At 38.0% G+C, this 14,121-nt stretch overlaps 1 protein-coding gene and 1 long non-coding RNA gene across 2 annotated transcripts; both read left to right on the forward strand.

Annotated features, from left to right (window-relative positions):
* Positions 1–5,460: 5,460 nt before the first annotated feature.
* Positions 5,461–14,068, forward strand: LOC131299991 (inositol transporter 1). The gene is made up of 6 exons (XM_058325602.1): positions 5,461–6,279; positions 7,799–7,869; positions 8,573–8,908; positions 10,804–10,911; positions 11,023–11,208; positions 13,111–14,068. The coding sequence occupies exons 1-6, from the start codon at positions 6,141–6,143 to the stop codon at positions 13,759–13,761; spliced, it is 1,491 nt and encodes a 496-aa protein (XP_058181585.1). The 5' UTR covers positions 5,461–6,140; the 3' UTR covers positions 13,762–14,068.
* On the forward strand, positions 11,218–12,092 carry LOC131299992 (uncharacterized). The gene is made up of 2 exons (XR_009190839.1): positions 11,218–11,500; positions 11,693–12,092. It is a non-coding gene; the product is annotated as an uncharacterized LOC131299992 (long non-coding RNA).
* Positions 14,069–14,121: the final 53 nt, after the last annotated feature.

The raw sequence follows: 14,121 nt of genomic DNA on the forward strand, positions 1-14,121 counted from the left end.
TTTGCAATAAGAGATCACGAATTTGCTTATGTTAAAGATTCTCTCTTTGAAACATAAACATAAATGGGTATGAACTAGAGGTACTCCCTCTTCGAACACACGATATGAGATAAATCTCGATTTTTCTTTAATTCAATAAACAACTAAATTTTAATCTCACCCTACAACTTATTTTATACTAAAAAACTAAAACCGAAAAGGAATCAGCAAAACAGGAAGCTGAATCTCGATAAATCTCTTATTGACTCAATAATTACCAAAATCAAAAGATTTGAGTTATTCTCAAATTTGATTTCAAAGAATGAAAGAAACTTACCAAAACAAAGAATCTCTTGCAAGAATTTATGACCAAAACAATAAAAACTAAATATTCTATTTCTCAAATGATATAATATTTCCATTCTGCATCACTCGTCATGTGATTTATTTATTTATTTTTATACTATTGGATATCCAGGCCAACTTGCACACACCTTGATTAATTACGGAGTTCTAAAGTTAACGACCGAGCAAACCATCCAATAGCCCTAAGGTTTGAAATATTTGGCTTCGACCGCATCGTTCCGTGTCAAAAATATATTTATAAAATTTAGAATTAACTACTACTCCGTAGAATAGTGGTCAAGTCCGAGTATCGTTCCAACGGAGACAGTATGGCTGAGTTACGACAAATTCGATTAATTTTTAGATTAATTCGGGCAAAGGAAGTTTGGTTGTTTGAATTTGGAGAATTTATTAAATCTAAGAGAATAAATTAAATGGAAAGTTTGTAACGATTGGAGAGAAAATCTAAGGTTCAAATCCACCTAGACCGTGTAACTCTAACATGCATAGGCAAGATTAATTATTCGAATCAGAAGGGATTATTACTAGGGCTTGCAAACCCTAGCAATAATCATCTAGAAAATAATTGAGTTGTTAAAAGGTATAGATTATCCCATAGCATGGACCATCTCAAAAGTACGGTCTGGCCGCCTAACTGCACGACCCGTCTTACGAGTATAATCTATCTCAGAACTCCAACTACAATCGATGAAAACCATTGCAAAACTAGGTATTTGAAATCCGGAATACAAATACTCAATAGATAAGAAAAAGTAAAATCATTCCATTCAATTGAAACGGAAAAGATTCTTAGTCTCACAATCGATCCGAATAATAAACCTAAAATTCATACATAAAATAGAGTTACTTGGTGTGAAGTTTCATCTTCTCCCTAGACAAGGGGTTTAGCCCGCCATGGGAATGGGAACCGTAGATGTATGGATTGATGAAATCATGGTCGGAATGCTAGAAAATCCACTGATCCGGTCGAGAACCCTACGTCCAAGAACTGCCCCGTGCAAGAAGTCACACCTGATTACGTCGAGGAATAATTTCCGCCTGATCAGTAGCATTATATTTTATAGTGTAGGGTTTTAATCCATGAATTACATTAAGGCCCTTTGGACTTTGGGTAATTATAGATTAATCATGCAACTTTTAGACAATCTACATTATGACCCCAGGCTTCTTTTAGTCTTCTTACTACTCAACCCAATTTGCACGTTTTCGCACCCATCAGTCTTTGAGGCCTGCAAACACCATAAAATACTAAAACGCGTCAAGTAACAAGATAAACGGATAAACAAGGCGTAAATTAGAGGGAGTAAATGGGTGCTTTTCAGCACCTATCAGGCTTCCATGAAACTCACCTCAAAACCCTTGGTATTGCCATTTGCTTTTGTTCCAAATGAACAGCATGCACCCCGAGTTCCGTTTCTATCAACTAGCTTCGTTCTCGTTCCATGCACGGGACAAAATATTTGTGTGATTCAGCTACAAAATATCAAGCTCGCACAAAATTTATTGTTTGTCCCATGCATCGAACTAGAAGGACGCTAATTTACTTAAGCATCAAGTAGTTGAAGATCCGGGTAGGATTTTCCTAGCGTTCGAATAGTGTATTTTGTAAAAGAAAATTGATTTTGGCACTCCAATATTTAGCCACTGGCACTTCACTTTGTATCTTGATTTTTTTTTTGATCCGCCACTTTGTATCTTGATTGTGTGGAAAAAGAAAACTAAAAGTGGAGTGTCAAAATCACATTCATTTCTAAAATTCTAATCTGCTTTTTATAACTATAACCATGTTGCCATTCAAAAAAAATTGTAACTGTGAAAGTAGATGCACTCATCGCTAGAATCAATTCCATCAGAAACAGAGAAAACAAAATTCAAAGAATCTAGAGAGAGAGAGAGAGAGAGAGAGAGAGAGAGAGAGAGAGAGAATGGCTTGCTAGAGGAATCGCAGAGAGGTGTCAAGAGAGAGGAGTGGGAACGTCGACATTGTAGGGAGAAAGAGTTTTGCAATTCGAAAAAGAAACGACATGAGGGATAGAGCGAGTGGCTGGAATTGCAAAGAGTGGGAGAGAGAGAGACGTAGAGATTAAGATACACGAGATTCTGTGGATTGTGTGGGAAGCCTAATGAGAGAGAGAGAGAGAGAGAGAGAGAGAGAGAGAGAGAGAGAGAGAGAAAGAGTGTGTGTGTGTGTGACGTTGCGATTAAGATACGAGAGATCCCATGGATCGTGCGGAAATCCCAAATTAGTTGCAAAGTTTACATTAGACTTGTCACTTAGGCCCCGTTTGATAAGAGATTTGAGACTTGGGATTGGATTACTAATCCCATGAGAGTATTAATACTCTGTTTGGTAACCAAAAAGGGTTCGGACTATTAGTCCGTTGGGATGTCCAATCCGGCTTTTAGAGGGTATTAGCAATACTCCGTGGGACTTGGTATTTATAGTCCAATCCCAACCCGTTCTCATTATCAATTATTTCTCATTACCAATTTATTCTATCAATCCAATCCAATTATCTAATCTCATCTCAAACAAACATGATATTAATAATCTCATCATCCAATCTCATCTCAAACAAACATACTCATTATTAATCCCTTCTCATTATCAATCACAATCCTACCCATCTATCAATGTTATCAAACGAGGCATTAAGAGCATCCATTTTGTAATAAGCAAATTAGTATGGATAAGCAAACTTAACAACAATGTTAAAAAAACACCTCACATTGTAATAAACAAAGTTACAAGTCTTTTAGCAAATAACCAAATTCCACTCATTCCATAACCAAACTTAACAACTTTTACCAATAACCAAAACTCAATAACCAAACCCAATAACCAAATTCAAAACTAAAAAATTAAAAAACACCCCACATTATAATCGTCTCATCGAGATGAATAATTTGGTGTGGTTGGATGCGTGATTGGAACTCATTTGCAATTGGACATAGGTGCATTGCGTATTGTGGGGGAGGTTTTTAATAGGGATACAAAAATAACCAATGTGGAGGTCAAGTTTGTTAAGTTTGATTATGAACTAAATGGATAATCAAATGCTGACGTGGCACATTTTGGTTATCGATTTTGATTATTCCCATTGCGGATGCTCTAAGTCTCCTAATAAATGAGCATCCATTTTAATTGTCACCAACTGAAGTCATTTTCTTTCTTACACCTTCTAAAAAAAAAAATCAAGTCAATTAAATACTTATAAATGATTGATTTAAACTTTTAGCTTTTCATTTGAAATTTAAAATCTTGAATTCTAAATCAAAATGTAAAAACTGGATCCAACATTTACACTAATTGAGCTACTACAGTAATTGTTTACAAGGGCCGGTACTCAAAAATTTATTTTGAAATTAATGAACAATTCGAATTTCATATTCCAAAAGTGAGTTCCACACGCCCTCAATATCCCATCGGTACTCTCCTCATCATAACCTCAAACATTTTCGAGAAAGATAATCATGAGTTGCTTTTACGCTATACTTGGAGCCTTGGAGGAAGCATTGATACAATAACCTATTGTTTTCTTTCTTTCTTTTTTTACCTTTTTGTATGATTCTGGTGTTTGGTTAGTTTACACGCACCTCAACATATTTTGGGAGCTCGATATCACAATCCACTTGCGAGTATCCCAGAATGTTTCAAACATAAGATTTTAGAATAGAGCAAACTTCTAGATCTCACGATGCCTGCCATGCCAGGATCAGCCAAGCCCCTTTGCTTCATTCTTTCTTTATTTCAGGGTTATTCCCATTCAATAATAGAAACTAAATACTAGTATAAAATAGCCCTGCTCATTCTTTATTCCAGGATTATTCCCTATTATTAGAAACTGAAAATAAGCATGAGTTGGCTCCAAAAATCCTTTGATGGTCACTGTAAACAAACCGATGGAAACAATCGAGGTGTAGGACAAAACACAAGCGATATACGAATACGAAAACTGTAAAGAATGAACACACACAATAATTTACGTAGTTTCAAAAAATCGGGTACATTCATGGAAGTGAGAGTGGTAACTTTTTCTTATTATCATTGAAACAGGGTTTACATAGAGCATGTATAGCTCACTAGCTTTATTTCTAACCCTAATCCGGGTACGTATATGGCCTTTTCCTTCTAAAAAATACCCTTACAGTACACAAGAAACGACATTGAAAATTCTAAATGATGAGTATGTGGGGTCCAACGTTAAACTATAGATACAAAGTGAAGTCTTAGAGACGACCGACATTAGTAATGCAGAGTTTGAAGCATCATTCTGCATCTGTCAGAAATCTCGGAGTAGATCATTGAATTTTACCAAATATTTTTTATTGATGCAAATGTCTTTTAGTCCTATTTTGGCTAAATAATATGGGAGGATTATTTTTTTTGTCTTTATTTTTTCACATTTATTAATTTTCGCATCAATTTTTTACGAACTATTAGTTCGTTTCGATAAAAATTATAAAAAAAAAATTGTATCTAAAAATAATTTTTTTAAATAAAGACAAAATGAATCTAAAAATTAGTCTCACTTGGATCATATTTTTCGCGAAAACATGTGTAGGAGTTTTATTTGCTATAGGTTTTGTTTTTAAAATTATTGAACGTTTTAGCAGGAGGGGTCTTGGTATCCCTTTGGTTCGTTTTCAGGAGTCACCGTGGGGGAGAAACTTTTGTATATCACAATTCAGGAGGGGTCTTGGTATCCCTTTGGTTCGTTTTCAATTTTTTGCCCACTTTTCGAGCACACTTTGATGATTGGAGATTGGCAAGAACATTAATTTTGACAAAAATTACGATCATCGGAATTTAGTACTATATGTTTGATCGGCACACGTGAAAAATACGAGAAAACAAAAATTTGATTCAATGTGTATTTGGATCCAATTTTTGTTTTCGTATCATATATCTACTAAATTCCGATGATTAAATTTTTTTGTCAAATTTAATGTTCTCGCCGAGCTTTGCAAATGAATGAAATCGATCATCAAAGTGTGCTAAAAAAGTGGCCGAGAAATTGAAACACATACCGGAGAGGATACCAATTCCCTCCTATCGCGGGGGGGGGGGGGGGGGGACACATAAAAAAAAAAGAAAGTGCAACTCATCTGTCCAAAACCATAAATAACTACCGTACGTTTCACTCGGTCGTTCCTTGTCTGGTTCTTCCATTTCCATTTCCATTTCCAAGTCTCCGCACCAACCCCCTAACCCCAACTTTCTGCCTAATAAATATTTTTCACGTGTTTTTTTTCTCAGGAAAAGAAAGCGAATTCATATCCATACGCAAACCAAATTTCCTCAGCAAAATCATGCCTTTTTCGGGGGAGAAAATCCAGCACCCAATAACAAAATCATCTTTTTCCTTACAAGACAGCCGAGAAATTCGTGTTTGAAAATTATGGGTTTCCATTATTGGCTGTGAATTCCTCTCTTTCTTGATAGGGGTTTCTCTTGGCCTGTGTGCCGTGTGGCCTTGAACCCTGGGCAGCTTTGAATTTTCTTGCTTCTTACGGTCTTGAGATCATTACCGTCCTTCAAATTGCACAGCAACTTCTTCAGATTTTTCCGGGTTCTGGATCTTTGTGTACTCTGATCAAAGAAGAAGAAAAAGAAGGCCTTTGTGTACTCACGTCTTTGAAACATTTTCTGGGTTTGGTTTATCCGCTTAACTGGATCATCAGTATATATTAAGCACAGATTTGTTATAGGGCTTGCATTTGCTCAAAAAATGGCCAAATTTTCTGTGTGAATTTCAGAGTCTTTTTGTGTGGTGTTAAAGACTGATCTGAAGATGACAATCGAGTCGTTACCAGGGAGTTCAGGGTACTTAGATGCGGAGAGAAGGAAAATCACGTATTTCAGCAACGGATATGTGCTGGGTTTGACTGCGGTTGCTGGCATTGGTGGACTTCTTTTTGGTTATGACACAGGTATTCATTGACTTGTTATGACAGTTCCGGTACTACTAATTTCTTTTGCATATATGTAGCCTCGCGTGATGTTCTTGCAATTTCTTTTATTGGTGGTTTTTGGTGGTCAAGAAGTTGGTCAATTTCTGCTGTTAATGTCTTTCATTGGTTGCTTTTTTTGATTTATGTTGGGCCCGAAGTGCCCCTTGGATTTGGTTACACAATGCCATCCCTACGACTGCTCTAAAAACAGACTTGCAGGTGCGATGTCGAATGCCATAAATGACTTAATTGAAGCCCTCCCTAACACCGATTGGTTTTAGGAGATATGGTGGAAACGCGGTTTGACAATTTAGTTTGTCACTTTCCATGTATGGGATCGTGGACTTGTTTATTGTTACTGAAATTATAGTAATTGTAAGAAATTATTATTCATAACTCATGATGTCCGGGTCATAACTCAAGCTGTCCGGCTAACTAACACGCACCTCAGCTAATCCCTCGAATCAACCTACCCTCTACTAGGCCCGGTGAATCCCATATGAACTGCACCACCAGAGTTGATAGCACTAGGAGGATTCAAACCTCGGCGAATCCCTGTTTTGTTCATCTTTTAATAATCGTATTTAGCTGGTGTAAAGGACTCGCTACCGTTTCTATAGAAGGTGACCACAAGATATGTTGGTGTTGGTCTGGCCACCACGTCTACTATCTGGCAGCTGCGTAATTAGTTTACCATCAGACGTTTCGTCTTTCAGTTTCGAGCATGATCCTGTTCTCCATTGCTTTTACGTGTTTCTACTTTTCTTACCTAATTGTGACATAATTACTTGTATTTGAAAATTAAATTGAAATAAATAAAAATGCCTTATGTTGAATAAGCAAGGGAGAACATTTCATTAGGAGGACAGGAATGCCTAATACTTCCAGGTCTGAATCCTTAGCTAAATACAACCCAACCCACCCCCCCACCCCCCCCCAAACCCCATCTTTGCCGCAATGGGCACTTCTGAATTGATGTGCTGCAATGGGTTTCGCCAATCTGACATGCTGCAACGTGTGTTTCAAATGATGGAGGCAAAATGATAAACTCGTGGAAAAGCCCAACCTTGTGGGTAAACTGCAACGGGTATCTACACTGTCTTTGGGATTTATCAAAGAGATCCTAATTTTTTGTTCAATCAGTCCACATTCTTCTGTAGACTTGCTTTCAGAGTCTCTTAATAGATTATTAATCGTTCACTCTTGTATGGAATTTCTTGATTGTGTTTGAATCTTAATTTTGTCTAACAACAACTATGTTTGTGCCGTGTAATAACATAAAAGCTAGATTGTGGTGCCCTTTGATTAGTAACCGAGGAAACCTTTGCACACCTCCGTTGCCTTTTGGGAGGTCTACTTGAGAATTCCCTTGGCATTGATGGAAAGTTGGGTGTGGTTGGATATGTCTCCATGTTACTTCAACTTGCGTTTCTCAATTACCTTGTCTCATGCTCTGACCCCCATTTGAGATGCTGTATGCTGTTTAATTTGATTGCAGGAGTAATATCCGGAGCCCTTCTTTATATCAGAGATGACTTTGAGGCAGTTAATGAAAGTAGTTTCTTACAGGTACAAGCACAGGCCCATTGGCTCTTTTATGTGATGCAGAAAAATCAAATCTTCATAGCTTTCTGGAAAGATAGACTTAGGGAGTTGTCATCAAGTGTGAATTGTAAGAAGATTTATTTGCATGTTGGCATATTACCGGTGGGAGGTTCGGGCATCAGTAGTAGTAAGGGTTTTGTGTTTAGTGTTCGAGGGAGATATTCTGGTTTGATTACATGTTTGTGTTCTTTATAGCAGTAATTTACCAGTGGAAAAGATCCAGATTTCATTTTATTTAGCTAGGAAAGGCACATTTTGTAAGCTTTTCTGAAACATTTCGAAAACACAGCCGGAACATTGTGGAGAAGTCAAAGTATCTGGGTAAGTACGTAAATTTCATTGCTGATTATTTCTAACAGGTGTCGAAACGACTCAATGCTTTGTAGGATTTTGACATGTTTCGGTGGGAACATTGGAATTTGGAAATTCAAATAATGTTTTACTTCGGTCTCCTAGGAAACAAAAACTACTTTGGAAAATTTATTCTTGATTTACGAAGAACCATTCTTCCTTACATTAGAATGAATCTTTTGTGTTTAGTTGGTATTTGGAAGCTTCATAGTTGAGACATATTTTACTCCACCTAGTCTATTTCCTCCTAACATTGAGAAATGTCACGTAGTTGTGAACTTTTTTCAGAAGAAACTTTTCAATCTGGATATTGCAGGAGACTATTGTTAGCATGGCTTTGGTTGGGGCAATTTTTGGAGCTGCAGCAGGTGGGTGGATAAATGACGCTTATGGACGCAAGAAAGCGACTCTTCTTGCGGATGTTGTCTTTGCAATTGGCTCTGTTGTCATGGCCGCTGCACCGGATCCATATGTCCTTATATTCGGACGGCTGTTGGTTGGATTGGGTGTGGGTGTGGCTTCTGTTACTGCTCCTGTGTATATTGCAGAGGCATCACCATCTGAAATAAGAGGAGGTCTTGTCAGCACTAATGTGCTTATGATTACTGGTGGACAATTTCTTTCATACCTCATCAACCTTGCTTTCACTGAGGTCAGATTGTTATTGGTTTTTGTTTCACTCACTTTCCCATACTCAAATCAGTATATCGTTTATCCAAGATGAAACATGATACCACATCTCCATCAGATTAGACTGCTGCTGCTGCTACTGCTATGTTTTTGGAAAATGCTCAGCTTTTGCCCTTTGGGCGGCGGTTAATGTTTTAAAAATTGCATTGCTATCTACAAAGATTTCGTGATCGTGTAATAAAATTTGTGTAATGTGCATTGCAAATCAAACTTTTTTGGCATTAAGTGTTTATTAATATTATTATCAACAGCCCATTCGGTGGTTGTTAGCAGGGCCTTTACTCTTTCCAGAGTATCAGATTAGATTTGTGTTGAAGTTAACTTTCTCGATTTCTGGCTTGTAGTTTTGTTAGCTTTTCAGAGTGGACTCCAAATGGGTTCTCTAAACAGCTCGTGCTATTCTTGCTAGCCTTTGTTTGACGCCATGGTAATTAGAATTCTTATAGACGATGGAGATCTGAGGAGCTTATTTTTATCCTCCTTTTTTGTTTGCAGCAGTCCTTCCCCATTTATTATGTTCTTTTCTTCAAACTAAGAGGACATTGAACTATTGCTGTGTCTTATAATTGAATTTCTGGAGTACCACCACTTTCGTGCTGGTAAAATTGGACTAACTGGGTTTTAGTTGGGGTATTAGAAAGTTTTGAATAATTGGCGAGGCCACTAATTTCAACTGCTTTCTGTGCTAACTGCTAGTACATGTGGGCCTTACAGTCTCCTCGTCAAACCAGCTTTGCTTTCTTCATAGTTATTGTGAATGACAATGGACGTAGGACTTGATTCTTCCTATTGTTACCCCACGAATCAGGAACTGCGGAGTGTACGCCTTTTCTTTGTGACTTTAATGACATATTGTCAATATGGTTTCGAGTAAGGCATATTAATTTTCATTTGCAATAGTGCAGGAGAACTTTGTCTTTTGTTCATGAAATGCTTTCTTGGCATGAAGGTGTTCCCTTGTGCAGTTTTGAGGAGGCAGCATCGAGTTGACTTTTTTATGGTGGGAAGAGGGTTTGAGTGAATTCGTTCTTCACTCCACAATATGGCTGGAACCTGGTAGACTAGCCAACTCGGAAGTTGCCTTGGATGTAATTCGTATTCTCCCTTCTTTTCTCGCCTGGGGGTATGGTTTGGAGGGAAGAGGGAGAGACTTGGGAGGCTAAAATACAGTTTAATTTGGATTTCTGGTGTATGTGGTGGCCTCATTCCCCTAGGGCAAATTTTGTCAGAGTCTGGTAAAGCAGGTCGAATTACCTGTTTACTAGAAGACCAGGCAAAGGAGTGGAACTTAATTAATAGTTTTGTTGAAGATTATATGCTCTCCTTTTGTAACTAGGAAAAATTGATTTTGTATCCCATTGTCAAGAATGCGCATCTTTATTGTAAAACCAAAAAAATGACCCGTTTTAGAGAATCCAACTCAAAACCAATGGACAATAAGTGGAAATGCTGCCCCAGTTTATGTGATAATCAACCGAGGAGGAAAAGCTCTAACAAAGCTCACATAAGCTATTCAGTTGTACCAAATACTTGCGGGAAAGTGGGGAAATAGAGCTATAGTTATATGTTGGAGTTGTAAAACGAGTTGTAGCCATGTGTCAGAAGGGTCTGCTTGCAAACTTGACACCTCCTTTCATCTTTTTGTTTTCCCAATGATCCGTTACTTCATCTTCTCTCTTTTCTGTCTATAGGAGGCATGAAAGCTTTGTTTTTACTCATTTGCGATTTTCCAATGATGCGTTACTTCATCTTCTCTTTTTTCTGTCTTTAGGAGGCATGAAAGCTTTGTTTTTACTCATTTGCTATTTTCCTCAGCTTGTGTGTTGAAGTCTTTATGCCATGTCAATGATTGAGCAGGTTCCAGGGACATGGCGATGGATGCTTGGAGTTTCTGCTGTGCCCGCTGTGGTTCAGTTTTCCCTTATGCTATTTTTGCCAGAATCCCCACGTTGGCTTTACATGAAGGTACAAAGTACTTCACTTTTCTAAGAACTTCATCTTCCACGCAGTTCTTTCTCCATTTGTTTTCCCCCTCTTAAATTGGCATTTTGAAGATCTATTTGTATTAACATGCAGAAAGATAAATCAGAAGCCATTGTCGTTCTTTCTAAAATTTACGATCCTTATCGGTTGGTGGAGGAGATAGATCAACTTTCTGCTGCATTAGAGGAAGAACACCAGAGAAAGACTTCTGTCAGTTACTGGGATGTCTTTAAAAAGAAAGAAATCAGACTTGCTTTCCTGGCTGGAGCTGGACTTCAGGTAAGATTGATGCTTTGCAGAAAATTTACTTTCATATTCTGGTGCAATTAAGAGTGGACAAGTTTGTCCCACCTTAATTGAGATGCTTTCTTTTCTGTTAACTGGAGTGCTGTTGCAATTAACCATAGAGTTTGTGGTGTGGTTTCAAAATTCCCTTAGTCTCTTCCAAGTATGAAATATATCATCAATAATGTGTCAGCAATTTTTGGTGGCTAGAGAAAAATAGCTGTGTAGCCTTTTGTATTGATTAATAGTTAACCCCATCAATTTTTGCACAAGGGCTTAACTAACTGTTTGGAACCCATGGGAAGGAAAATAAAAGAGAAGGAAAATGAGAGGAAAAGGGAAGGGAAAATTTACTATTCACTACACATGAAATTATTATTTTCTTCACTCTTTCTCTTCCAACCAAACAATGGAAGGGAAATTTTTTTAATTTTCCTTTCTTTTCCTTTACTTTCCATGGGTTCCAAACAGAGTTAAGTTCTGGGGTTAGGAATATTTGAACGTAGACTAAAAGTTACATTTGCTTTGGCTTGGAGTTCCAAGAATAGAAAGTTGTGAAAGCTTCCCTCTCCTAGAGGCGTCAAATTGGCCATGTCATAACAGCCTGGCCCATTTACTTCTGTGCCTAGGCCAATTTATAAATTGTGCCATGCCGTGTCATGTTAGAATACTCTAGGCCCATCCTGGCCAATGGGCACGCCACGAGTCATGTCATGCTCGTGTAAAGGTAAAAATACAACTATACAAGTACAAACAAAATTGGCCTTTATAATTTTTTGAGAGCTGTAACAAAAAATTGCCAAACAGCTATAACTATATCATTACAAATATGAATACACATAGTTTCTTTTATTTTACCATGGTTTTGAAAAAAATAATTTTTTGTTTTTTTTGGGTGCATCTTGAATTATACACTTGTGATCCAATGAAGTAAAAGAATCAATGGTTCAAAAATAAATTCTAGAAAGAACAAATATCATTTTGATAAAGTTAAATTTATAGGCCAGTCCCATAAGTACATGAAGAGAAACACACATTCATGCTCATGCCGTGTCGTGTGCCCCAAATGATGGCCCAATGTGGCCCACTCAAGTGTCTATGTCGTGCCATGCCGGCCCATACCGTGCTGTGCCTACTTGTAAATGTGCCATGTCGGCCCAACCCAGTTTACACCTCAACCTTCTTCAAAATGGATGAAGTTTCATTGCGTGTTTCGGGAGGCTGCATTCTTGTGGGTTGTGGGCAGCTTAAAATGTTTCACTTGCATTACACTTCATGTCATCAGAAGTAATTGGTCAGTAAAAGTTTATTAGTCACATGTAAGAGTGTGGATTTGATCCAAAGATATCCGCTGCAGCTAAATATGGTCAGAGTTAAGTCCGGTGACCCATTGATGGGGCAATAGCCCAACATGGTTTAACCTACTTTTGCTGTTATCATAACGGATTTGTTTCAAACAGTAGCAGCTTTTCTCTAAGGATTTGCTTTTGACTTATCAGTTAGGAACATGTGGAACCTAATGTTGGAAATTACCATATTCACAAGCTTCATTTGAGGGGGTATATTCTCAGTTAATCACACGCAACAGTTTCTTCACTTTCTATGCTCTTTTTCTTTACCACTTTCCTGGAAGTGCTCTTAGTTAGATTACATAACTCTTTCTTGCTAGCATAGTTGTTGCTGCTTAATGCCAATATGCGATTAATGTTCGACTTTGAAAAAGGAATTGTTGCATAAAACTTAAGAACAAGATTGGGCACGTTGTTACTGGGTAATTTGGTTCATCCTCGTATGATTTCTCGATAGTCAGGGAACAACAACCTAATTGTGTTTATTTATTCCTTCACCGCTTTTTCCTATGAAATGCTCTACTCATTTGGTCTTGCAAATACGCAGGCGTTTCAGCAGTTCACAGGCATTAACACAGTCATGTACTACAGCCCAACAATCGTTCAAATGGCAGGGTTCAGTTCAAACCAGCTAGCACTTCTCTTATCACTCATTATCGCTGCACTGAATGCTGCCGGAACCATCGTTGGAATTTACCTCATCGACCACTTTGGACGTCGAAAATTAGCGCTCAGTAGCTTATTCGGTGTTATCATCTCCCTTATCCTCCTATCTGTAGCATTCTTCCTAGAATCTTCGATTACTTCTTCAAATGGGCTCTATGGGTGGTTGGCGATTTTAGGGTTAGCCCTTTACATTGCTTTCTTTGCACCAGGAATGGGAGCAGTTCCTTGGACCGTGAACTCGGAAATATACCCGGAGTCTTATCGTGGGATTTGTGGCGGAATGTCTGCAACCGTGAACTGGGTTTCGAATCTCATTGTGGCCCAGAGTTTTCTCTCGATTGCCGAAGCTGCGGGGACCGGTGCTACTTTCTTGATACTGGCGTGTGTGGCAGTTCTTGCATTTGTCTTCGTGGCGGTGTATGTGCCGGAGACAAAAGGCTTGACCTTTGAGGAAGTGGAGAGGATATGGAAGGTGAGGGCTTGGGGAATTGGGTATGCTAGTGAAGGCCTGCTTGATGGGAGGGAGTCCTGAAGATTAATTACTAAGACTTTCTTTCTTAGGTACATCTAAGTGTTTTTTTTTAAAATTTTTTAATGCAGTTTAATAATTAAATAAAGTGTTTGTGCTTTTAATTTTGGGAATCTAGGTATTTACTATTTAGAGTCATTACTTCCTTATGTTGGTTCGTTTCCGGTATGTTTTTTCGATCGGAAACGAAACAGAATCGTTGCCGGCGTTGAATATATTTCAATGCAGTTGTACCAGTTATTATATATAATCAGTTGATGGAAGAATATGCGCTTATGCGATCGGAAATTTGGTCACTGTAACTTTGTTAGTGCTGTTTTTCTGGACTAGGGTTTGGCATTCCGGCGAAAATGTGTACTTCTC

Source organism: Rhododendron vialii, chromosome 9a (genome assembly GCF_030253575.1).
Source record: "Rhododendron vialii isolate Sample 1 chromosome 9a, ASM3025357v1".
Classification (NCBI taxonomy): Eukaryota; Viridiplantae; Streptophyta; class Magnoliopsida; order Ericales; family Ericaceae; genus Rhododendron; species Rhododendron vialii.

Bases quoted from the DNA above. Each gene is read 5' to 3' on its own strand.
- LOC131299991 (XM_058325602.1), top strand. From the start codon at position 6,141: ATGACAATCGAGTCGTTACCAGGGAGTTCAGGGTACTTAGATGCGGAG. The intron at 10,912-11,022 runs GTACAAAGTACT...ATTAACATGCAG, and splicing joins CACGTTGGCTTTACATGAAG to AAAGATAAATCAGAAGCCAT. The intron at 11,209-13,110 runs GTAAGATTGATG...GCAAATACGCAG, and splicing joins TGGCTGGAGCTGGACTTCAG to GCGTTTCAGCAGTTCACAGG.